The sequence below is a fragment of the Nyctereutes procyonoides genome, unplaced genomic scaffold (assembly GCF_905146905.1).
Source record: "Nyctereutes procyonoides isolate TBG_1078 unplaced genomic scaffold, NYPRO_anot_genome, whole genome shotgun sequence".
Taxonomy (NCBI): domain Eukaryota; kingdom Metazoa; phylum Chordata; class Mammalia; order Carnivora; family Canidae; genus Nyctereutes; species Nyctereutes procyonoides.
This window is the reverse complement of record NW_026575133.1, coordinates 3,580,690-3,606,411: the sequence shown is the minus strand read 5'-3', so window position 1 is coordinate 3,606,411 and position 25,722 is coordinate 3,580,690. Positions and strand designations below refer to the sequence as shown.

Genomic DNA, 25,722 nt, shown 5'->3' with positions numbered 1-25,722 from the left:
GCCCCCATTCCAGGTCCAAGACCTGGAATGCCTGCCCCCAACCTGAGCTCGGCTGCCAGAGGCAGTCCTGCCTGCACTCCACCTCTGCCTCTACCTTGCCCCTGGAGGACTCCCTGGCCCCTGCTCTGACCTCCCTGCTGTGATTGCAGAGTGTGTCTTCCCCGCCCCCTCAGCTGACCCTGTCCCTCCCCTCCCCCTGCTCTCTGTGTCTTACCACCCATCAAGCTGTCCCCACTTCACCCCTGAGGTGGCTCACCCTGCATGCCCCACTTACCATGGAAAGTGGCCACGTATTAGCTCCTCGGTTATAATTTTGACTTCTTCTGTCCTCAAGCTATGACTTTCACACCCTCCTCTCAGAGAACCTCACTTCTTCACATAGGAGCAGACCAAGGTCTCTGGGCCCCAACTGTCTAGTCATTCTCTTCCACCTCATCCTTTCTTCTTACCCATCCTGTTTTCCTCTCTTATTCTCTTAATTGCAGGTGATCTGAGCTTAGACTGCTGCTACTTTAGACTCTGCCCCCTCCACCTTCTACACATCTTGCCCGGATCCCTCTAAATTTATTGCCTTCCTGGATCTTTTCCTCCCACCCACAAACATGCACAGGCCCCATAGCGGTGTAAAACTGTCACTCAACTCCATGTAGCCCTAGCCAGGATCCTAGGCCTTCCTGAGGCCTCCTGGTCCTTAGTGAGTCATCTACACTGCTGCCCATCCATGCTCTTCTCCCCTCACCCTAGCTCCTCTCTCCTCTCTAAGGAAACAGCTTCCCTGAAGGTCATTGGTGCCTTCCAAGTTACCAAATCCATTTGTTTGTTCCAATCCTTGGCCTTTTAGACTTCTTCAAAGCATTTCGCACGGTTGGCCATGCCTCTTTCATCCTTGTTTTCTTAGTTTCTGTGCCTTCTTAACTCTGCTCTGTCTTAGGAGTCATTTGCTTGCAAGGAACAAAAATCCACTCAAAGTAGTTCAGGGTTTTTGGAGTAATTTAAGGGAATTCTCATTCTTTTGCACTATCATATCAAGTCTCTTCCCTGACCCATCCTTCATGCACACAACCACCAGACAGTGCTCTTCAAAACAGTACTGTTATAATGGTACATCCTGTCTAGAATCCTCCAGAAGCTCTCCATTTCCCACCAGAGAAAATCTGAAGTCTTAGTTTATATATCACATCTTCTACAACCTTAGCTGCCACATACTTTCCAGTTTGCCTTCTACTCTTTTCCACGATTATCCAACACACATCTCTGTATCATCTAGTTAGTCTCCCTCTATTCCCTAGGCATATTTTTCTGCTTCATAGCTCACACTATTTCTTTTGTAAATGCCTAACTCATATATCTTCTATGAAAATCCTATACTTCCTTTCAAGTTCTAGATCAAATGTACCTTCTCTGTAATGGCTTTACCCCAGGAGAAGTGAACTCTCCCTCTTCCTAAAAGCTAGGGATTGGAGCCCCTCCTTATTTGCCATATTAGGCTGGAGGATCTTTGAGCCGAGAATTATATCGTGTGGCATGCTGTGTGGACCAACCCAGAAACAGGATCCCAGAAGGGTGGAATGCAGTCATTAGAGAATGACTGGCTTATCTTTTTCTCTCTTAAAGAAGAGTGAGGCATCCATAGGCTACTTGTCTTGCTATTCTGCCTCTGAATTGGCCCACCTCCTTAGCCAAAAGAGAGACAAAGACAAAGACTAACATTTTTTTTTTATCTAAAAGCTTCCAGGTAATAATTATAGCATGAGGGAATAAAGTGTGTCTAGACATTTAAAGTATTTGGGGACCAAGTTTAAGTTATTTGCCTGAACCCACGGAAGGTTGATCACAGAGTTGGGCCAGAGCTCACCTCGTATCCCCCCATTCCCCACACTGGGCTTGTCACTACCAACTCTCTGTCCTCTTGCCTCCCTGCAGCCAGCAATGGAAGAGTAGGCAGGAGGCCAAGAACCGGACCCATTTTCAGAACACAGTGAGTCAGTCGCTCCACTTTCCGTGTTTACCTCTTTCTGGGGCTTCTGGAGGGGAGTGGGGAGACCTTGAGATGTATCTAGAGGATGCAGGGACTCATTGGTGCCAGGGAATCATTGCTTTCCATCAGTAGGCCCTAGCAAGTCTGTCTCTGGAATGTACAGACCCAGATGAGTGACTGTCTGTCTGGAGACACATCCCTCATCCTTCCTGGTACTTCTCTCCCGAAAATATGTAGCTTCTAAGATGCTGCTCTTGCTAGCTCTGGTACTGGTTGAAGGCTGGCAACCACAGGCTCCCCACTCCTGAAGATGGGCGCATGATTCAACCTGGGCTAATCAGAGCCCTGCCCTGGGACGTCTCATACCGGAGCTGAGGGAAGAAAGCATCTGCTGTCCGTACCTAAACTGAAGGGCGAGGCTGAGAGTGTTGCCACAGCCTCCACAGCCTTGCGGAGGAGGATGGTGTGAGAGAAGGAGGCCAACAGACAGAAGAAGGAGGAAAAGGAGAGGAGAAATGAAGCCTAGACAGCATTCTGGTCAGAACCCTGGTTCCAATCACCCTGAGACCTGGCTGTAGCCTTTCTGTTTTGGCAGTTTGGACATTTGAGCCAAAAAATTCTTCAGTTCAGGTGCCACTTGCAACCAAAGAATCCTGATTAACACAGCGTCCATCTGTCACCTGCATCCCTCCTTTAATTGTTAATGGGATTCCTGCCCCCCTGTCTTCCTCTTTTCTTGAAGTAAACATGCATTGAGGAGGAGAGGCATGGTCTTCACTATCATCATCATCATCAACACCATCGTCATCATCATCGTCATCATCATCATCATCATCAACAGAAATGACTGAGTACCTATCTTTTCCTGGCATTGTCCTAGGTATAGTGGGGGAAAGAGCTGGAAATGGTAGTCTCTGCCTTCTGGGTGCTTCCACACTCATCAAAATATAAGAAATTCCGAGGGCATAAAGCACATACTGAGCACAGATCTTCTTTAGAACAAGACATAAATCAATCAGTCTGCATGGAGTTTTTACAGAACAGACACTCATCACTACAGATTATTCTGACCTTTTGGTGCCAAACATCACTTTCTTGAAAAACTATCCACCTCCTAGGACAAAAGGTTCTTGTCTTCCATCTCTACAAAGTTATCTATTTCTTTGCACTTATTTATGGGGTCTTCTCCACCCTGATTAGCTCCTAATTCAGGATCAAATTTATTTGTTTGTTTTCTGGGATGCCCCTTCCAGATGTACCAAACTTACTCCCCTATAAAATCCCCAGCCCCAGATTTCACATCATGCCTGCAACCCTCCCACTACCAAAGTCTCCATTCCTTTAAACTAATATCCGGCCTCTGGATATATCCTCTTCTAGGATACAATCTGTGAATCTCCTGTTTAAATGCCTTCCCATATGTTTTCTGGTCCTATTTAACCTCAACGGCTTTCAAACAATTAAATATGTAAAAAGGAAAAATAGAGCATTACACATGTTTCCAAAGAAATGACCTATGTCAAGGTTGTACATTCAAAAATAGGAAACAGATTTGGCTTAGAAAGGAAAGAAGAATGAGAGGGAGGGGTAGAAAAACAGGGTGTCTGGAATCCTTGTATTTTTAGTACCCTTCCACCCTCAGCCTCTGCACATACCATTAGCAATTCTGAGATCCAAGTATCACCCCAATGGCTCCAGGCCTCCCTTGGGGAGACCTGTCTGCTGTGAACTGAAATGACTGAACTAGAGATCCCACTGATTTATAATACTCTCCCCTACTTTCCAGGGATAAGTTCCTTTCCCCTTAGGTCTGAAATGATAGACCATCATTATCTGCTTCCTTTTCCAAAAATTTAGTAGCTGAAAAACAATTTACTATTTCTCACAATTCTGTGGGTCAGGAATTTGGGAAGGGCTCAGCTGGATCATTCTTCTGCTCCACGGGATGTCAGCTGGTGTCACTCACTTGGCTGTATTCAACTGTAGGCTGGGCTGGACAGCCCATGAGGTCCTCATTCACATATCTGGTGCCTAGGTGATCTTCCACATGGTCTCTCTATGGGGCTAGACTGGGCTTTCTCAGAGTGTGGTTGTCTCAAGGTAACCAAATTTCTTACATGGTGACCAGATTCTCCCAGAGACAAAGGGGAAGCTGGCAGGCCCCTTAGTGTCTGGGCCCTGAACTGTTTCAACATCACTTCCATTCTCCCATATTCTGCAGTCGAGGCAAGTCACAAAGCCAGCCCAGATTCAAGGGGAGGCAAAAGGGATTCCACCTCTTGATGAGTGGAATAACATGTGCATAACAGAGAAGAAAGAAAATGATGGCAGCCATCTTTGGAGACTATCCAGCACTCCCAATTTAACCTCTTTACTCACTGAAAGGACACATGCTTTTTTTTATTTCTTAGCCTTAGAAAAACCCCCATACATGGGACCCTGTTCTCATCGTAGGCAACTCTTCTCAGTCTCCTTTTTCCCTACACATTATTTTGCCTCACAGTCTCCATCCTAAGACCTAACATCTTCCTTACATTCCACCTATACTCACCCTGAAGTACCTATTTCAGAAAACTGTATATTCCCAAGCATAGACTCGAAATTAATTTTTACTAGAGCTTATTTTAATTTTGTGTTCTGTTATGATAGTGATCACTTTGAACTTGTAATATATCCATAATATGAGGCTGACAATCCTTTATTAAATATTTATTTATTTATTTATTTATTTTAGAGAGAGAGATCATGAGAGTGCAGGGAGGGTGGAGGACAGAGGGAGAGAGAATCCCAAGCAGACTCTGCACTGAGCATAGAGCCCACCACGGCGCTCAATCTCACAACCCTGAGATCATGACCCTGAGATCACAACCTGAGCCAAAACCAAGAGTCAGATATTTCACCAATTGCACCACCCAGGCACCCCGAGGCTGACAATCCTTTAAACCAAGGGTTGGAAATCTTTTTTTGCAAGAAGCCAAATGGTAAATATTATCAACTTTGGAACCATACAGTTCTGTTGTGTAGGAAAAGCTCTCATAGAATACATAAATGAATGAACATGTCTGTGTCTCAATAAAATTTTATTTACAAAAACAAGTAGCATGCCATATTTGGCCCAAAAGCCATAGTTTTGCTGATCCTGCATTAGACTAAGGAACAAGTATGTCTTTCAGTTTATTTTGTCTAATCATTAGCTGTTTGACTTTCAGAAAGTCACTTTTCTCTGAAGGTCACTTTTTTAATCTATAAAATAAGGATATTGAAGTGAACAAGAATAAATACCCCCTTAAGCCCATAGTTGTGAAAATGCCACAGATCTTTAAAACTCTTCAGAGGAAATGCCCAAGATAGCCACAAGATGGGTTGTTTCTCCTATCATGATATCTCAGAGTTCTGACTTTGTGTCCTTCCAAGAGTCTATTTGTCTCCATAGATATGCATATCCCCCTTTCCATGTGTGTCTGTTTCTATCTGGGCCATTCTCTTTATCTGTATTTATGGTTTTCTCTTTGTACTCAGGGGTTCATCGTCCCTCAATTTTCATTGCTGTGCATTCTGTGTCTCTATTTGTTTATGTATATGCACACCTGTCTCTTCTTTTTGCCCTGCCTCTCTCCCCTGACTAGAATGTTGAATAGCTATGTATTTTTCATTATTTTCCTCCTTGAGTGAAAAAAAGTTTCCTATTCTTAATTTTTAAAATAGATATTTTAAAAATTAAGCATATTTTATATATCATATTGTTCAAAATTTTTAAATATCCATTTATGTACAATAAGATATTGTATATAAGTTACTTAGTACCATATCTAATATTCAGTAGGTACCCAATAATTGTTATGTCCTTTTATCTGGCTTCCCTTTATTTAACTGCCTAAGTGGCCTTTTTTTCACATGGGTCAATGATTCTCAACAGAAAAAAAAAAAAGTAGATCCTCTGTATCTATCTATAACATTTCATTGTTCTCTCTGATTCTTACCCAGGGCACCAGCCCTCAGCCTCCTCTTTGCCATGACTATGTTTGCACCTATCTTTTGAAAACTAATGAAAGTGGAGGGTCAAAGTTGATTTTTTGCTCAGCTACCCCACAATGATCCTGCACCTTCTACAGGCTCCTTCTCATTTGTTCCCTGTGCAAGTATTTATTGAGCACTATGTACTCAGTGATGGGAAGACAGATGTGAACAAAGCAGACACAGTCCCTGCCCTCATGGAGCTTATGGTTTACTGGAAGAAGTGGGCAATAAATAGGTACCCAATCAAGAGTGGGACAGTGGATGTAGTGATTGGAATACCGACCAGGGGATGATCTCTCTGAGATGCCTTTTGAAGCAGGACATAGAGGATGAGTAAGGGCCAGCCCAGGACAAAGCAAGAGGGAAGTAGAGGGAGAGTGTCCTCATCAGAGGGAGCAGCCCTGTGAAAGGGCACGGGGCTGGGACAGCACCTGCTGGAATTCTGAGAGCTGAGAGGAGGCCAATGTGGTTGGAGGAGGTCAGCAAGGTAGCAACAGACCAAGCCAGGCTCCCAGGCCAGGCATGGTAAGGGGTCATTCTGACATGCAGGAATGCCACCTAAGGGTTTTAGGCAGGAGAGTGGCTTATCCGGTTTATGTGTTTAAAAGATGACTCTGGCTACAGTGTGGGGAGGTTAGATTTTGGGGGCCGGCAAGAAAGCAGTAGAAGTAGACTCTCCAGAGATGGTGACAGTGGGGGAGGAAAGAAGGAAAAGCATTTGAAATATTTTAGGAGGTAGAAATGACAGGTTTGGCCAGTGAATGAGATGTGACAACAAGGGGGAGGGAGAACCAATGTTGGTGCCAGGTTTTGGGCTTTAGTACTTGGGTGCCCATTGCAGGGAGGAGGAGGGTGGAGCAAGCATAGTTCCATTTTGGACACATTCTATCAGAGGTGAGTGTGGGGCATGCAAGGGGAGATGTCAGGTAAGCAGTCAGATATACGAGTCTACTCAGACTGGGGATTTGGGGTAGGGATAGAAATTTTGGGAGTTGGGAATGGATATTATCCCCCAGTGGAATGGGACAGAGAGAGAAGAAGGGGGCCCAGTAGCAGGCCTCGAGACGCCAACATCAAGAGGGCAGGGTGAGGAGGAAGAATCTACAAAGAGCAAAAAGAGAAGTAACCAGAGAGAAGGGAACCAGGGCAGGATGTATTCTCAAATCCAAAAGAGCGGAGTGCTTTAAGAGGAAACTGTGTAGTGGATGCTCAGAGAGCTGGCCAGTGTGGTAGATGCAGCTGGAGGCCAAGAGAAAGGAGGATAGAAAGCCTGTCCCTTGATGTGGCCACCTGAAAGCCCCACCCCCCCATGACAGTAACCAGTGTAGCTTTGCTGGAGTTGGGGGGAATGTGGATCAGGGCGGGGTATATGGATGGTGAGAGAGGGGAGACAGCATACCAAGACAAATCTTCAAGAAGTTTGGTTATGAAAGGAGGGCTTAAGTAGAGAAACATACTCTTAGAGGATGAGAGATCAAGAGAGGGATGTTTGGGATAAGAAATAACAAGTGTGTTTAGAAACTCTCAAAATGGTCACTGGAGAGTGAGAGATTAGGCCTTGGCTTTTGTGTTACTTTTCATAATGATGAGAACTTATGAATTGTGTAACTCTTCACAGTTTACCAAGTGTTATCACACACACTGTCTCAGCTTTACAGCCATGCTATGAGTTATGTAGCAGCGCTGAGTTAGAGGTGAGGCACTCACTGACAAGCTCAAGGTCACAGCCAGAAAGGATGGGGGCCAGGCCCCTGTGCCCATGCTGTGCTCCTGGGCCCACCCCGAAGGCCCCTCCCTGTCCACAGTAGTACTGTCCCAGGGGACTGGCACCAGAATTGGACAGCATGAACAAAGTATAGATTGTGCCCTGCCAAGGTCTCTCAGGCAGATTTTCCAGCTGCCACCCAGCCAATCACTTCTGCCTACTGGCCCAGCTTTGATATTATGAAGTCACAGCTACTTTTCAACAGCATGGGACACTGTCCCACTCCCTGATCCCATTTAACTCAGCCTCAAAGCCTCTTGAATTTCTGGAAGAAACCAGCAATCTCTGGCAAGTGTCAGAGAGAGGAAACATGAAATTTCATATCCCTCATGTCCAGCACCCCCAAGCTTATCAACATGGGGACTGCCACCCAGAGGGACTGTGGGTGGGTTAGTGACTGTGGCCAATCTCTGGACCTCAGTCTCCACGTTTGCAAAATCCTGGTCTGTCATGAGGATACAATGAGACAGTGAGTGTACAGTGCTCAGAAAGGTACTTGGCCTGTGGCGACGACCCTATTCACACTGCATGTGATTATTTATATTTATCCATCCATTCACTCACTTATTTCTGCCTTGGACAGATACTCGTTGAGCACCTTCTCTATGCCAACCATTGCTCTAGGCTCAGCAAGTGCAAAGATGTATCCACATGCTTCCCGGGCTCAAGAAGCATATGTTTTAATGAAGGGAAGTGATGTTGGAACACAAACAACTCTGCCCTCATAGGAATAAGTGAGGCACAGAACATTGGTTATCCAGAGAAGAGATCACATTCAGCCAAGAGGTGGTCAGTGGGGGCAGACTTCATGGGAGGGCAGGGGGGTAGGGAGACCATCGCCTGTGGAAGGGGGTGTCTGCAGCTGAGCAGTCATAGAAGCTGGAAAAGGCAGAGCCTATTCGAGGGCGGGGGATGGTGAGGAACCCAACAGGAGCATCTGCTCCATGAGAGAAGAGGGAGGGGACACGCCTGATTATCTTGGGAGAGGATTGTAAGAGGTTCAAATGTCAGTCCAGCAGACCCAGTAGAGGGCAGCCTGGGTGGAGGGAGGAGTGGCAACTCTGTGCATTTACCTCTGGCCTTGTGTCATGGCTTGTCAAAAAGCCTACCCAGGAGCTGTTGGTTTGGCTTTGCATCTATAGTCCCTAGGGGTGGCGGCAGAAGAGAAGGGGCCAGAGTGTTGGGATTCATCCCAGGCCACCAGTTAGGTTTAGGCAGGACTCTATGGCACGTGCTCACTCTAGCAGATGGAGGAATTCGAGCCAGCCTGGCAATCCCACCCCAGTACCCCCTAGGCAGTGCCCTGGAACTAGCACCTCCAAGTTCTTCAAAGAAAAGAGGATCTAGGGCCACCACCATGGGAGTAGGAACCTTGTGTGCCACAGCTACCACCCCAGATTCAGGGCAAGAGGACTGGCTTCCACTATGTGCAGAGCCATGCCCCTGCCGCCCCATGGCCACATTTGTCAACACATTTTGTGACCCTCTGAGTTAGTCTAACTCTCACTTTGCAGAAGAGAAACCCAGAGGGGAACCAACCCCCTAGTGTTACAAAACTAATCTGGGGAAAAGTCAAGACCTGCAAGAAGTAAATGAAATCAAGGATGAGAACATGCTTTGTAAAGTGCTATAGCAAAGTAGCCTATTATCTCCCCTTTGACATGCAGTTCTTGGGCATTTCTCATGGTCACTACTTTGGGGGCCGCCACCAGAAAAAGAAATCAGAGGACCAGGAGTGTCAATATGGTGGGTGGAAGGAACACAGGATTTAGAGCCTGGAGACAGAGGCCCAGCCATGCCACGTACCAGCTATGTAACCTTGGACAGCTCACCGCCTCCCTGATCCTCAGTTTCCTTTTCTAGAAAAATGCTTCATCAACCCTCTTTCTGTGGGGCTCAAGTGAGACCTTTCTTCTGATAGTACCTTTAACAAACCCAGCACTCTAGGGCCATGGTGTCTTGTGAGGAGCAGCAGAGATGGTAGCAACCAGAAGACCTGGAGGCTTGGAGGACTCGTGGGTAGCACCCAAGGTATTTTCTGTCCCTGGGGGCTGGAGCCAGCTGCTGATGGTGCTGAAACCCAAGTGTTCTGTCTCTCCTGCCCAGACATGTCCCGTGGGTCATGCCATGCCCTCAACTCACGGCCCTCAGACACCGTTCATCAAGGCGTCTGAGGCACGACCTTCCATCACCGGGTGCTGACTCAGCGCCCACTGAGCTCTGTGCCCCCCTTTCACACACTGTGGGTGCCAGAAGGCGCCTGGCCAGTTGCTCAGCACTCCCCAAACTTCACTGGCTCTGCATCTCGGTGATGAAGGAGAGGGCCAAGTTGGACCAGTTTCAGGAAAGCAAGAAGTGATTTCTCTCAAAGACCTTGGAGAGGTCTTTCCGCCCACCCCATCCCCACCCGCAAAGTGTTCTCAGCCAGGACAGCCGGAGGCCTTCAGCTGAACGTCACGCAGGATGTACACACTTAGGTTAAAACAAAGGCAGGAGGCCAGGACTAATGGATGGACATTGGCCGGGTTCTTTAGGAGAGCCTGGCAAGCTGGTGTTCTCTAGAGGCAGGAGGAGGCCTTCAGACATTCGTGACCACACTGTCTGAGGGTGACCTTGGACATGGTACTTTCTCCAGATGGAAAGGCAGTGGGAAGAAACTGACTGTGGGACACTTAAGCCTTTATGACTCCAATCTAGACTCTGAGGTTCCATTCATTTGATCATTCAACAAGTATTTACTGAGCACGTATTTTGTGCCAGGCTCTGTGGTAGGGCCTGGGGAACGAAACAGACAAAAAGTTCTGCCCTCGTGGAGCTGATATTCTAGTGGGATCAGACATAGAAGGGAGAGCTAAACAAAAACACAAGAGAATTATCTGCTACTGGTAAAAGCTTTGGGGGAAGAGCAGGAACAAAGGATAAGGAGCGAGGGTGAGGTTGGGGGGCAGTGCTTGCAGGTTTCAGGCCTGTGGCCAGGAAGACTTTACTGAGAAGCAACAATGGAGGCAGGTCCTGAACTTGGTGACGGAGGGAAACAGTCATGTGGCTCTCTGGAGGAAGTGCATCCTGGGCAGGGGCAACAGCAAGTGCAAAGTCCCTGAGGCAAGAACATGCCTGGGCCTTCAGTATATAGCCTGAAGGCTGTGTGGCTGCAGGAGAATGAGACGAGATGAGGACAGATGAGCATTTTAATCTTTCATATTGAGTTCCTTAGAAAAAGGGCTGCAGGGCACCTGATGGCTCATTCTTGGTTAAGTGGCTGCCTATGGCTCAGGTCATAATCCCAGAGTCCTAGAATGGAGCCCTATGAGGGCTCCCTGCTCGGCAGGGTGTCTACTTCTCCCTCTGCTGCTGCCCCTCCTCCCCCTTGTGCACTCTGGCGCATGCTCAATCTCTCTCTCTCTCTCTCTCTCTCTCTCTCTCTGTCTCTCTCTCCCTCTCCCATCACCCAAATAAATAAATAAAATCTTTTAAAAGAAAAAGAGCTCCAGCAGGTCCACCCTCTGGCTTTAGATTTGTTCATAATCTTTACCCATCTGAGATGCTCATCTCATGCTACTGTTTAAATGCTTGGGACTCTGTCAGGAGAGAGTCATTCCACACCTCAGCAACAAAGCCTCTGCTCCCTGGGACTCATTTGCACAGAAAGAGCCTGGGTCCAAGTCCTAGCACCTGACATTTGACTAGTTGTGTTACCATGGGGAAGGGCACTTAGTCTCCGTTTCCCCGATGAAGCTCATCAGTTGTCTCATCTGCAAAATGGGTTAATAATACAGCCTCCCAAGCCACCTCACTTGCTTATTAGATTTAAATTAGTGAGATCATAAACATGAAAGTGCTTTGACATTGAAATGGCCAAGGTAGATGTAGGGGAGTGGTCATTCTCTTCAGGGAAGCCTGTGGTAAGGGGCTTGTTGCTGGCTCCCCCTGTGCCACCCTGCTTCTTATATTGTGTCCCAGGTGGGCCCAGTTGACTCTTATTTTGAGTGAGTCTGTATCTGAATCAGGGATACCCACCAAACACCCAGGGACCCCTGAGGCGAGGGTTTCCCCGGGATGCCCCAGGGCTGAACTGCCCCACTGTAGACCTGCCCAGGAGGATTCTAAGCCCCATTGTTGGGTAGGAGGACACCAGGTGAACTCAGCTGCTCCTCCTCAACACCCCCACCCCTTCCTCCTGCAGGTACAACGGCCCCAACCTGGTGCTGAAGTATGACCGGACTCAAAAGCGACTGGTGAACATTGCAGTGGATGAGCGCAGCTCCCCCTACTATGCGCTGCGGGACCGTCAGGGGAATGCTATTGGGGTCACAGCCTGCGACATTGATGGGGATGGCCGTGAGGAGATCTACTTCCTCAACACCAATAATGCCTTCTCAGGTAAGGGGTTGGGGCCTTGGGCCTCTTCCTGCTTCCCACTCTTTTCCTCCCAGCACCAGCTCGGGGGAGGGGCTCCCCCCAGGCATAGGCCCCTGCTGCCTCCAGGAGCTTGCTCTGGCCTAGCAGAGACCCCACCACCACCCGTCCAGGAGCGCCCCTCATCTCCCTCAGACTTTCTGCTGTGTTCACCTCCCACTCTGAGCAGCACCCGCCCCCACTTCCACCCCCCCCCCCCACTGCTCCTGCCGTGGCTCAGCTACTCAGCACTTCTCACTGGACAGATGGTCCCCTGGAATCACCCTCCATGCTGCTTCTAGAGGACCTTTCAGAATGCTCTGAAATCCTTCAAGGGCCCCCCACAGCTTTTAGCTGAGCTCATTTATTCACTCTACAAATTCCTGCTGAGCTACTCCAAACCAGACTAGAGATGCTAGATGCTGGGGAAACAACTTGGAAGGAGACAGACCTTCAGTTCACAGAGCCTTTCTCAGCCTAGAGTGTCTCAGCCGACTTACCTGGGGGTCTTGTGTAAATGCACATTCTGACTCAATGGGTCTGGGTGCAACCCAGGATCCTGCATTGCTTTCACACTATAATGCTGTTGCTGACCCAGGGACCACCTACCAAGGAATGGCTGGGGAACATTGATGTCCAGAAAACTAAAGAACAGTAAGGATACTCATAACAGCTAACTTGAGTAGCAGTGACTGTGTGCCAGGCTTGGGTCTAAGCACTTTATGTTAATTATCTCATGTAAGCCTCACAACAGCTCACTCGGGTTGGTCTTCGACATCCCCCTTTAGAGTTGAGAAAATTGAGGGACAGAGGTCACATGACTGGCATAAGGTCACATACCTTTTAAGTCCCAGGACTCACACCCAGGGGTCTGATTCTACATCCATCCTTTAATAATGATACCCCATGGCCAGGGCGCCTTGGTGGCTCAGTCAGTTAAGCATCTGACTGCGGCTCAGGTCATGATCTCAGGGTCCTGGGACAGAGTACCTGTGTCAGGCTTTCTGCTCAGCAGGGAGCCTGCTTCTCCCTCTGCCCTTCCCCCGCTCATGCTTTCTTTCTCTCTCTCAAATGAACAAATAAAATCTTTAAAAGAAAGAGAGAGAGTTTCCATGGCCTTACTCAATCCAGTGTCCTCAGGGCCTCGTGAAGAGCCTGGCTCATAGCAAGTCCTCAGTGCTGCACAAGTTGGCAGCTGTGTTCTTGGGCTAAAGATCAAGGTGGTTGCCGAACCCTGACTCTCATATTCTCTCAAGCCCGAGCTCAGCCCACTAGAATGAAGTCCACTCCCATGGAGCCATAACATCTGCAGGGAAGTCCCAGGCCATGGTGTCTTCCTGAAACATGCAGAGCCTCACGTCTCTGAGGCCAGGTGGGACATGCACTGGACTCTTCCAGATGGCAGTGTCCTCTTGGGTTGGTCTAGACAATGCCCTGTGGTTCAGACCTGTGTATTCACCATCCCAGACCCTTCCAGTCTCCCAAAGGTAGGGGATTGCCTAGCTGTGGGGATCGCCTTCCCTGCCTCTTCCCCAGCCCCAGCACACACACACTGGCTTTCCCTGGGCCCATAATGTTCCCCTACTGGTTCTTGAGGCCAGGCCAGGATCTAGCCCCTAGACTGCCCCTGATGTTAAGCCCTGCCAGTGGCATGAATGGGAGGGGAAGGGGTTGGGGCCTGTGCCAGGGGCAGGGGCAGGCGGGGCTGACTGGCTGGCAGCCAGCCTTGTGCAGCCAAGAAACAATGAGCCACAGCCCGGAGTAGTGTTTTATGGGTTTTCATCTCATCTTGCCACCAAGTGAGGCCTGAGAGATAGTAATTATCCCTACACAAATATCAGGGCATGATTACCCAGCTGGATTTACTACCCTCTCTCCAACTAAGCCAAGATTGGATTAGGACACAATTAATTGATGGGCTGATCAACCCTTTAAGTTGAAGGTCAGGAGGGGAGCAGCAGCAAGGGACAGCCGTGAAGAGGTGAGTCCCCAGGAAGATGCAGTGGGGCAGGGAAGCAGAAATAGGACGAACTGTGGAAGGTGGGTGATGTCTCACATAGGCCCAGCAGGCAGGATGCCAGAAGAAGGGGACAGATTCTCCTCCCTACTCACCAAGCACAGAGCACCTGGGAGGAGCTGGTCAGGTGGCTCTGAGGCTGTAGCCCCTCCCATGTCCTCGGAGCCTTCTGCTGGGAATCCCTGAGCAGAGTGCTCAGCGAGAGCTACACGTTAGAATTTCCTGGGGAGCTTTTATCCCTCCCACTTCCCATGGTATACCCCAATCCAGGCCAATCCAGACCTCTAGGGGTAGACCCAGTTACCCAGATTATAAAGCTTTCCAAGTGATTCCCCACGTGCTGTCAAAGTTGAAAGGCTACCCACCCACCAGCAATCATGTTGATTCCCTGCTCGGCCTGGCCTAACCTACCCAAAGCTCCTGTTGTTCACAGATGTATTCATTCACTGGACAGATATTTACTGAGCAACTACTGTGTGCCAGGCACTATTCTAGGCTCTGAGGATGCCCCATGAATGAAACAGACAAAAATCCTGCCCTCCTGAAATTTATACTGTATCCTCAATGCAGCCTGAGATTTCTCGAGGCACCTAATTCTCCTGGACTCTAAGCTCCGTGAGAGCAAAGTCCCTATACTGGTGCCTCCAACCCAGGTAGACTTTGAACATCCTGAGAGCACCATCAAAAATTTGATAAATAAATCCAGGAAGAACAGACATAGGCATGAGCCATTAGACCAGAGAGAAGTTTTGCCAGCCAAGCGAAAACAAGGGGAAGCAGGCAATGTGGAGCTCTCCACCAACTCCACCCCCCACCCCCAAAAAGGTCCTGGGCTTCTTGGGTTTCAGGGCACAAATGTTCATCTAGGAGAGGCTAGAGCTGGGCCCCCAGTGCTGGGGAAGGGTGACAGGGCCCAGAAGCCTCAGTTCCAGGCATGCACCTCCTGGTGACCTTCTGTGGGTTCGAGGGATGTCTGTGGGTTTGAGTTAATTTTTCAGTCCAGTGATTCAATTGATTCATCGACAGTGGGCATGGTGTAGAACTGGGACATTTGTGCGATGTCAGCACTTCCTTGGGTCCAGCTGGCACAACGCTTAGCCACTGCCATGCTGCCTACCATGGGGAACCTGAGATCCCCTCCAGGAGCCCTGCCAGCCTGCACTGCTTGTGGCATGTGCCTGGGGGCTCCTTCAGCCTGTGCTGGAGCATTGGAGAGACCTGTGCAAGGATGGCCCCATCCTCTTCCTCAGCCAGCCTTTGGGATAGCAGCATTAGAATCTCTGGAAGGGGGTTGAGACCCTGCATCCTGGCAGTGGGAATTAGTTTGTACAACCCTGAGATCTGCACCTTACTCACTGGGTATTCCTTGTAAAATGTGAAAAATCACATCAACTTCATAAGCCCGACTTCCTTGAGTGGCTTCATAGACTATATCCAGAGTCTCTACCAGGCCTACAACATCCCTCCTTGATGTGAGCCTGGTTGCCTTTCTGACCTCATTGCCTACTCGCTTCCTCTTGCTCACTGTGTTCCCACCTGAGGCCTTCATACTTGCTGTTACCTCTGCCTGAAATGCTTTTCCCACCACTGTTTTCAGGGCTTACTCCTTCCCTTCATTCAGGCTCATCCTCAGATAGGGTCTTGCCTGAAAACCTTAAAACCATACCCCTATCTCTCTCTGGCCTTACTTTGCTTCATTTCTCTCCATAGCACTCAGTGCTCTCTGAAAGTATGTTATGTTATGTTATGTTATGTTATGTTATGTTATGTTATGTTATGTTAAAGTATGTTCATCTATTCTGCTCTTCTACTCAGCTCCATAGGGATAAAAACTTGGTCTTGTTTGTTGCTGTATCTCCAAGACCACTTAATCTCACTTAATAAACATTTAACACATATATTTGAATGAACAACTGAGACTCCGAATGAAAAGCACTTATAATGGTATCTAGGACTTAGTAAGTGCTCTCCAAGCAGTAGCTGTTAGAATCCAGCAGCGTGAAGAAAGCCAGAGCCTTTAGAAGTGTCCTGGGCAGAGGGGCCAGGCCCCCCTCCTGGCCCATGGGGGAGAGAGACTCTAGCAACAGAAACAGAAAAGGACCATCATGTAAATAAGAGATTACCCAGAAGAGAGGACCAGGGGGGCCTGGATCAAGGATTAAGAATTGGAAAATAGGGGATCCCTGGGTTGCTCAGCTGTTTAGCGCCTGCCTTCAGCCCAGGGCGTGATCCTGGAGTCCCAGGATCAAGTCCCACATCAGGCTCCCTGCATGGGGCCTGCTTCTCCCTCTGCCCGTCTCTGCCTCTCTCTCTCTCTCTCTCTCTCTGTGCATCTGTCATGAATAAATAAATAAAATCTTTAAAAAAAATAAGAATTGGAAAATAGGTAGGAGGGAGGGAACAGAGGAAAATTGACCACAATCCCAAGAAAGCCTGGGCCATCAAAACTAGCTTATGGCTTAACTGACATGGAAAACTATAAGCCAGTGTGGTTCAGGCAACACATTATTTGGTGAAAACCAGGAAGGAGAGTGTGTAGGACAAAGGGGAATAAGAGGCTGGTTCCAGCACCTCCCTCATCATCCAGGAACCGGGGACTTCCTGCAGCTCCCAATCAGAGCCCATGTCCCCTAGGGGTCCAGTGCTGGCCACACCAGCCGCTGTGGCCCTGAGCTCTCCTGCCTATGTGATCTGGGGTCATGGTGGCATGGGTAGGAGATGGGTCAGCAGGAATTGGGAGCCCCACCACTATATCATGTTTACCATTCAAAAGAACAAGTCATCGACAATCTGCTACCTTCAATCTACATATGCTTCCCTCCTTTTCTACACTAATAGTAGCATACTCTACTCACGTTGCTGCCCCTTACTTGTTTTGTTTAACAACCAATTTTGGATGTTATGTCATAGCAGCACACAGACTGCTTGCTCATTCTTTTGATGGTTGTATTGTACTCCATTGTGTTGATTTACAGTTCACCAAATTGGTCCTCTGTTGATGACCATTGAGATGGTTTGCTATTTTCTGCTCCTATACAAGCAGTGCCACCAAATGAATAAGCTTGTACAGCATGCCACTGTCTACAATTGCAGGCATATCTGGGAGGGGTGTTCATATTTAGAAAAGAATTGCTGGGTCAGAGGAATATATGTGTGTGGATTTGATAGGCGTTGCCAAATCACCCTTTACACGAACAGTCCATATGATGCTCTCATCAGCCCTGAAGCGAGTAAGCATCTCTCAACACAGTGTGCCATAATTTTTTTAAATATTTGCCAATATGATAGGAAAAAATTGATACCTAAGTGTAGGCTTAATTTTCATTTTTCTCAAAACAAGTGAGGCTGAGCATATGTTTATATATTTGAATCTCTTGTCTGCTCACTGCCTTTGCCCAGTTTTTCTATTGATTATTGGCCTTTTTCTTATTGATTTGTAACACCTCTTTATAAATTAGGGAAATTAGTCCTCTGTCTGTAATGCATGTTGCAAATAGTTTCCCCTTGTTTGTCATTTGTGTTTTGTCTTTGTTCATCATGGGATTTGCAATGCAGAAAATTTTTATTTTTATGAACTTGGATTTATCAACTCTTTTCACTGATGGCTTCTGAGCTCTGTGTCAACCTTAGGCCATTGGCAGGGGCTTCTGTACCCTCTCAGAGAGGAGGGGTCAGTCACTGTGCCAAAAAAGAAAGGCAGTTGGGGGCATGTTGCACTTCCAGCTTCTGTCCACAGAACAGTTGAGCCATCTGCTCTTGAGAGTATACCCCTGGTCCAGCAGCTCCCTCACCCAGGCCAGTCCAGCTACACCCAGACACTCTGCATCTTGCTACTCAAAGTGTGTTCTGTGGACCAGCAGCATCAGCAATAGCTAGAAGCTGTTCTAAAATGCGGAATCTCAGGCCCCACCCCAGACCTACCAGACCAAAATCTGCACTTTAACAGGATGTCCGTGACTTCCAATGCCTGGAAAAGCCTGAGCCACACTGTGCTGAATCTCTACCTTCTCTCCCAGTCAGCTTCCAGGTGCTCCTAAGTCCCAGCCATGATTCTCTTAGATGTAGTGTTCTGATTTTCAGCTCACCTGGCCTGGCCCCATGTGGAAAGACAAGTTAATGACCTGTCCAGACTTCCTGCCCCCACCCCTAAAGGGCTTCTCTTACGTGTGACCTCATAAGAAGCAAGGATGGATGAGGCTATCAAAGCAGCCCCATAAATGGTATGGGGCCCCAAAGGCTATTTTCTCAGTCCTTACACAGAACACGTTTCCTTAGGAGCCAGGGACTCAGTTGCCCTCCACCAGCCCCCACTCCAGCTCTTTAATACAGAGTTGGGGAATGCTTTGCAGTCAGATCATAGTTTAAAGTTCAGCTTTGCCACTTAATACCAACTGTGCAACCTCAGGCAAATGACTTGACCCTCAGAGTCTCTGTTTCTCTCTGTAAAATGATGAAACTGTCTTCCTGACATGACCCTGGGGAGGACTAAATGAGCACATGTGAGTGAAGCCCCTGGCAGAGGTTGGTCAGATTTCCATCTTCATCCTGGGATGGAAGGATGAAGACTTGGGTCAGAAATTATATTAGGGTCAGGAGGGAGTCTGGGTTCCTTCTTCATTGAAATATCCTGAACTATTTCTTTCTTCCTCTGGGGCCATCACTGCTTTTCTGAGTTTCCATTAACTAAGTCTTATAAAGCATTTCAAACTCAATGTCAGTTTATATAGTAGTTCATTGAGGACCTGAAGTGGTCATGCCCTGTCATCCCCGGATGATGATGGTGGTGGTGGTGTTAATGGTGATGATGGTCATGATGGTGAGGATGGTGGTGGTGGTGATGGTCATGATGGTATGATGGTGAGGACTGAGAGGGTGGTCATGATGATGGTGATGGTGATGGTGATGGTGATGAGGATGGTGGTAATTATGATAGTTTTTATTATTTATTAAACTTATCATGCCATATAATATTCTAAGTACTTTACATGCATTATAGAATTCTCACAACAGCCTGATGAATAGGTAGCCATTCTCATGATCCTGTTTCACAAATAAGGACAAGTTTGTGACTTGCCCAAGATCAGCCTAGGCTGGCCCACTCCTTAACCGTGCTGTTTGGCAGTAATCTCTTTTCATTATTTTGGAGTTTGGAGGCAGAGACCTCTTCCCTGCCACACACTTGTTCACTCTTCTCTCTGCCCTTATACCAGACTGCAAGTCATTTCATCTCCCCGAGGTGGCAGCAGCCTGTGGGGGAGGAGGCACTCAGGCCAATGAAGGAAGGAAGAGCCCTTTATGACCCGAACACCCTCTCAGTGGCTCCAAGTTACTCTCTGGAGGCAGCTTGATATGGATGGGATGACGGGATAGCAAACTGAGGGCCATCTGCTAGATTGACACTGATGCCTTGATGTGAACCTTCCCTTCGGTCTGATGATTCTTCCAACATCTGCCCCTTCTTCCTCCTACAACTGAATGAGGCTGCTCCAGGGACACATCGTTTCCCCTCCACCCCAGCTCCAGCCTCTCTGCTCTGCACACTGCTGTCCTTTGTGCCCAGCGACCTCTTGGACATGTCTTCTCAGCCACTTTGTGACCCTATCACATGCAAATGGTGTGAAGCCAGGTTTCTGCTCCTGCTTCCAGCTGGCCCAGTGTCCCTGCCTCAGTCACTATCCCACTCTGACCCCTTACACCCACCCAATCCCCCCTGCCCTTCCTGCACCAGCCTCCTGCATCCCATGCTTCCTCCTACTCCTACAATCATGACAGAAGTGGCCACCTTTTCTCCCTTGCCAGACCACCCCTCACTCCACTGCCAGATTAATGTTCTGGAAACACTATCTTCCCCAGATCAGAACCACCAAGGTCCCCTTCTGCCCTCAGTCCTGGAATTAGTGGGTCTCTCCTGCCCTGCCACACTTCTTCCTCCTCAACCTCCACAAATTCTTCTCTCTGGGCAAACATGTAGGCTCTGCGTCTCTGTCTATGCCCCCTGCCTGCCTGGAGCACCCCCCTCCCCTCTCCCAGCCTAAGCTGCAGAGTGCACCACTCAGAAGCACAGGCTTTGAATCTGTCTCCACCACATACTAGCTTTGTGACCCTGGGCACCTGACTAACCTGTCTGCCCCCTCAATTTCTCCATCTGTAAAATGGGGCTGCACCACCTCTCAAGGCAGCTGCGGGCCTTAGGTGAGATGATGCTTATTAAAGAGAAGCTTCATGCAGAGCCTGAAGTCCTCTAGAAACAGGAGTCCAGGTTCAGGTGCCTCCTTCATCACGAAGCCCTCCATGATCACTGTGGCTTCTTCCGTCCTGATTTCATGGCATCTCCAGGACGTATCCTCCTGTCTTTACCCCTCAGAGCTCTGCTAGCTGCGGGGTCTTAGGCAGCTCCCTTGTCTCTTGTGTCTCAGATCCTTCATCTCTAAACTGGGCAGGAAAGTAGTACCCAGCTCAGGGGTTGTGGTGATGGTCAATGAATAAAGGTGTGTGAAATGCCTGGCACACGCGTGAATATATGTGAAGTGCTGCAGAAATGTTAAGTAAAGTTAGTTTCACTGTAGTCCTGTGGCATCTCCTCTACCTATCCATCCTGTTGTTGAATGGACTATAGGCGCCCTGAATCAGCAACTGAGACCCCTACTTCCCAGTGGATCTCCTACTGCCCCTGACACCTGCAGGGCATGGCAGATGCTCATCCTCGCCTACTGGGCCTTCCCGACTGGCCACCTGGCAGCAAATGCCAGTTCTACTGGACTCCGAGACCTTCAAGTCTCCTTAAATGCCAAGATGCCAAAGTCTCAGGATGGGAATCGGAGTCCTCAGACACACTTCTCATGGGAACTGTGACCCCTAGAGCACCCCTGCCCTGCTCGCGAACCCCCTTATGTTTCTCTCAGGCCTCTGCCCTCTCAGTCTCCCCCAGGGGGCTCAGGAGAGCCCCTCTCTCCTGCAACTAACAGCCTCTCCTCTCCTGAGCAGCTGCCCCCTGACTTGGTGTGGGACCCCAGGGCAGAGTGCAGCTACAAGGAGCCAACAGGCGATATTACACGCCGACAGGCTGGGGGCCAGTGCTTGGGCGGTGACTACCCGTGCCATCGACCCAGACAGCTCGCTGTTTATCTGTCTTCCTGACACACCTAATTACCCAGGTTGCAGCTGCCAGAGCGTGTGCTCTTCCTAAATCAAGGGCTCCTGTCTCTCCTCGCCCAGGCTCCCAGGCCTCCAGGCCTCTGCCTGCAGAGGGGTTGCCATTGATTTTGCCGTTCCCATTTATGATCTACAAGGCTCTGCATCACTGTTGCACATTTTACCTTAATTAGTTTATTCTTCTGGGTGTCCCTGGTCAGCTCAGAAGCCAGGAGGTGGAACAGGGGAAGAGGCTAACAGCATATGGCACCCTGACCCCTCTGGCCACGAAGCCCAGAGCATGGCTGGACAGCACCACCCCAAAACGCAACTTGCTAAGAACAGTGCCAGTTTGGCAGGATGCTAATAGGTGAGCTGCAAAAAGGGGCTCATAGCCAGCTGTGTTTGGGACAGGCTGGATTAAATAAAGATTAAGTAGGTAATTTATTGCACGACTTGTCAAAGTTTTAATAGATGGATATTCATTGGGAATCTCGAAGAAGGGCATGAAAGGTGTGGTCTTTCCCAAACTCAGATGATCATAGCATCTTTTCTCCAGGCAGCTCACAGAGACCAGGGCTCCATAAAGCACACTCTGGGAAATGTTTATCTTGGGGGAGCAGGAGGAATTGGAGGTGAGGAAGCAAACAGAGAAACAGAGTCCCCCTGGGCCTGTTTGCTCCTCTCGTCTGTCTCACTGAGGCAGGAACTCAGCTGCATGAGAAATTTCTCCCGAATTTTTGCAAATTCTTGCAAGTGGGGGGCCCATTGAGCTCTGCAGATCCCCAGCTGCTGGCAGCTACTTTCTCACACTGGCCCATGCTTTGCCAAAAGTTAACCTCAGTATTGCAGCGGGGGCTGGACTGGCTGGAGGACCCTCTACAGGAGCCCTGGTCTGACAGAGAAGGGCGAGGGTCACTTGCTACAGGTGGCAGCTAGAGACCCCAGTGCCGGCAAGGCCACCTTCAAAGGTCCCCCAAGCACTAGGAAAGGATGATGAGGCCGCCATTGCTTGGAGAACAGCCGTAAGCATGGCAGTCCAGCCCCACGGTCTCTGTTCTGCAGTCCTAGAATCCAAAACACTCTGAAAGCCTCAGGTGCTTTTTTTAAGTTTGTGGGAAAATGAATTGATAGCAAAACCTGTCCTGGGCTGACGCGAGCTATTTATAGGCTTTATTTATCCCACTCAGTGTGAATATTCATATATTTTACTGCAGAAATATTAATGTGTTTAATTACAGGGTGCGGCCCCATCCCTCCTGGGGGTGTTATGTAATAAACGGTGTGTGCACTGTGTTACCTTTCTAAAATGTGAAAGAACAAAATCTAAATTTCTAAATACATCTGGCCCCCGAGGATGGTGAGGAGGGGTGTGGGGCTGCCATGAGCAAAGCCCACCGTGGGCCAGGGCTTCAGTGCATTCTCTCCTAGAATCCCTACAGCCACATGTGAGGGAGGAGGCACAGCTGTTCCCCTGATGCCCAGGCGAGGAAACCAAGGCTGGAAAGGATAAAGAATGAGCAAGGCCCGGAACTAATGGGAGTCGGCAGCTATGCTTCCAGCCAGACTCAGCTCCTCAGCTGCCCCAGTGGGCTTCCCTCGCAGGCCGCAGCAGCTTTGTGCCCTCTCCAGCTGCGGCTCCTTAGCCCAAGCCTCCACCTGCAGGCCTCCTGGATCTGCTTCCTGCTTCATGAAGGGCCTTTCCTTCCCCCAGATGAGCCTCTGCACCCCTGGGAGGGCAGGCCAGGCAGGAGGGCTCTGCTCCACTGCCAGCTCCCTGGTGCCTAGTGAGGCTTTCTGAGACCAACTCCAGACCTCACAGGCCATGCACCAGCCCTCGTGGGTCCCTGTGGAGACCCGTCTTAGGAGAGTCCCACAGGAGACCAGTGGGAGAGCAAAGCCTTTTGGCCTCTCCTGGAGAGAGCCACCTGAGGGATCCCTTAAAACTGCCCTCCCCTAACCCGCTCCCACACTCCTCAGCCATTCGTTTCACACACTGACTCTCACCAGACCCCTGCAGTGTGGAGCTGATGTCCCTAAAAGACCCTGGGAGTGCCCTATCTGTAACATGGGAATGACCACTGCTAATGCCCACCCTCCTTGAGGGGGCACCGTGCTAGGCCTTTCACGTATATCATCTCATGTATGCCTCACAGTAAACTGGATGTACTGATTACTGTCGTCTCATTTGCAGATAAGAAAACAAACTCAGAGATACTGAACAACCTCCCCAAAGTCAACAGCTAGCCCCTAGACATAGAATCTGGGTAGAACAGAGACCGGGCCTGGGGCTTGTTTATGCTAAGGTCTTAACCACTGCAGCATGCTGCTCCCTTCGCCTAAGCCATGGCCTCTGCCCTGGGCCAGCCAGAGAGTCACATGCAGGGGTCTATCCCCAGATCCACTCCTTCCCCTGCTCACCTTCCTGGCTGCAGCTGCTCCTCTTGTGTGTTTCCTATGCCAGTCCTTGAGAGTAGAACAGGATTCCTCCTAAAATATGAATGCTCCGGGGCTCACATGAGCAAGAAATAAACTAGGGGTGATGACAGAGTGGAGAACTCTGCCTAAGTGGTCTTAGAAGGGTTTGAACCTCTGGCCACCAGAAGTTCTTCCCCACCTACCCAAAATAAAGTTTAGCCATGAGCGTGCTTCAGGATTCCACAGACCCCCCGCAATTACATGTGGTATGTTGCATGGTACGTGTCTGTGTGACTCCCTGAGCTGGCAGTCCTCAGCCTCCATTCGGTTCTGAAAGGGGTGGAGACCACTGCCGTCGAGGGCCTCCCAGGGCTGCTCAAACACTTTACCCCACCTGGGGGCTGACCCTACTGCCATCTGGATCCCCTGGGGATGGGCAACATGTCTGTCAGAGCTTCACTTCTTGCCCCTTCCTGGATCTGGACTTAGAACCCCACCTACCAACCAAGATCATTTCTTCTCAGACCCAAATGAGGTCCTATGATCCAGCAGAGAATGTAGGAGGCAGGTGCTGGAGAAAGAGACATTCTGGGTGAAGTTTGGGTGCTGAAATATTGGCAATCCCAGATCTCCTGTATGTTGCAGGACCATGGTGCAAAATGTGAAACCCAGCTGTCCAGGGTCATCTCAGACACACGGTAGCAATAACATTTCTTCTGTGGCTCCTGAGGCATGGACTGGCCATTTTCATAAGCCAGTCTTTTCTCTCAAATGAAAATACCTGAGTGCCCCCAAATAGAGCCTCACCTGTTTAAGTGAGTGTTGTGGGGAGCACTCACTTTGCTGCAGATGATCCGACCACCTGTGGCAGGTGCCCCAAAACATACATGCACACATGCCCACCACCCACCAGCCCTCCCTTCTCTCTCCAGGGGTGGCCACGTATACGGACAAGTTGTTCAAGTTCCGCAACAACCGGTGGGAAGACATCCTCAGTGATGAGGTCAACGTGGCCCGAGGTGTGGCCAGCCTCTTTGCCGGGCGCTCTGTGGCCTGTGTGGACAGGACGGTGAGTTCTGGGGCGCATGAGGGGCCTGGGGAAAAGAGAGGGGCACACAGTGATGTGAGAGCCAAGAGGGGAGCCCACAGGCAGATGTCCCCCAGTGGACTGTGGCTGTCCAGGGCAAAGGCCAAAGCTGCACCATAACGGCAGTTCCCACAGGGCCTTGCACCTAGTAGGTGTTAGTGCAAGGTGAGTTATAATCTCCTTTCACATCCTTTCTCCCTTGAGGCTCTCCCAGCAACCAGTGAGGAAACTGGTCAGGGGCTGTCACCATCATGTCCATTGGGCAGAGGATGGCACCAAGGCCCAGCTTGGGGCAGTGACTTGCCTGAGGACCCAAAAATAGATGGGCAGTATGACGAGGACAGTGAATCAGACTCTTCTAGTTCTAAACCTTGTACTCATTCATTGATTCAACCAACATTTTTGAAGTGCTTACTATGTGCCAGCCCTTGAGCCATAGGGCTCTTCCCTAAAATATTTGTGAAACAAATGAAGGCATGACAAAGAGGTTCATGAGTGGAGGGTGGCCCAAATGTCCAAGTACTCCAGTTAATCAGTAGCTCTGTTACTGCGTTTGTACCTGCTAACCCACCCTACTGAAGGTGCCAACCCAAAGCAGGTAGAGAGGAAAGGCCCAAGGGATAGGGGCAGGAGCAGCTGGAGCCACCTGCCCTGTAGGGTGGCCCCAACGCAGGCTTGCGTCCCAGCAGCCCCAGCCAGAGCTGGAAGCAGAGGCTTGCTGTGGAGGTGATTTATCCCTCCTGTCACCTGCTCCCCTACAGCCCCCTCCTTGGCGTTGGAGACTGTCATCAGTAAATCAGGAACCCAGCTGCTGCCTAGCTTCCATTCCGAGGGCAGGGGCAAGGGGCTCATTTCAGGATTGAGATGGCACGGAGGGGATTGGGGATTCAGTGTGAATCTTCACAGCAGGGGCC

General features: G+C 49.4%; 1 protein-coding gene across 3 annotated transcripts in view; it reads left to right on the top strand.

Annotated features, from left to right (window-relative positions):
• CRTAC1 (cartilage acidic protein 1) overlaps positions 1-25,722 on the top strand; it is a 162,635-nt gene that overhangs the window by 69,841 nt on the left and 67,072 nt on the right. For all 3 annotated transcript variants that reach the window (XM_055346144.1, XM_055346142.1, XM_055346143.1), the window contains exons 3-4: positions 11,944-12,140; positions 24,654-24,790. In XM_055346144.1, the coding sequence (XP_055202119.1) occupies positions 11,944-12,140; positions 24,654-24,790 (334 nt within the window). The remainder of the gene's footprint in view (positions 1-11,943; positions 12,141-24,653; positions 24,791-25,722) is intronic.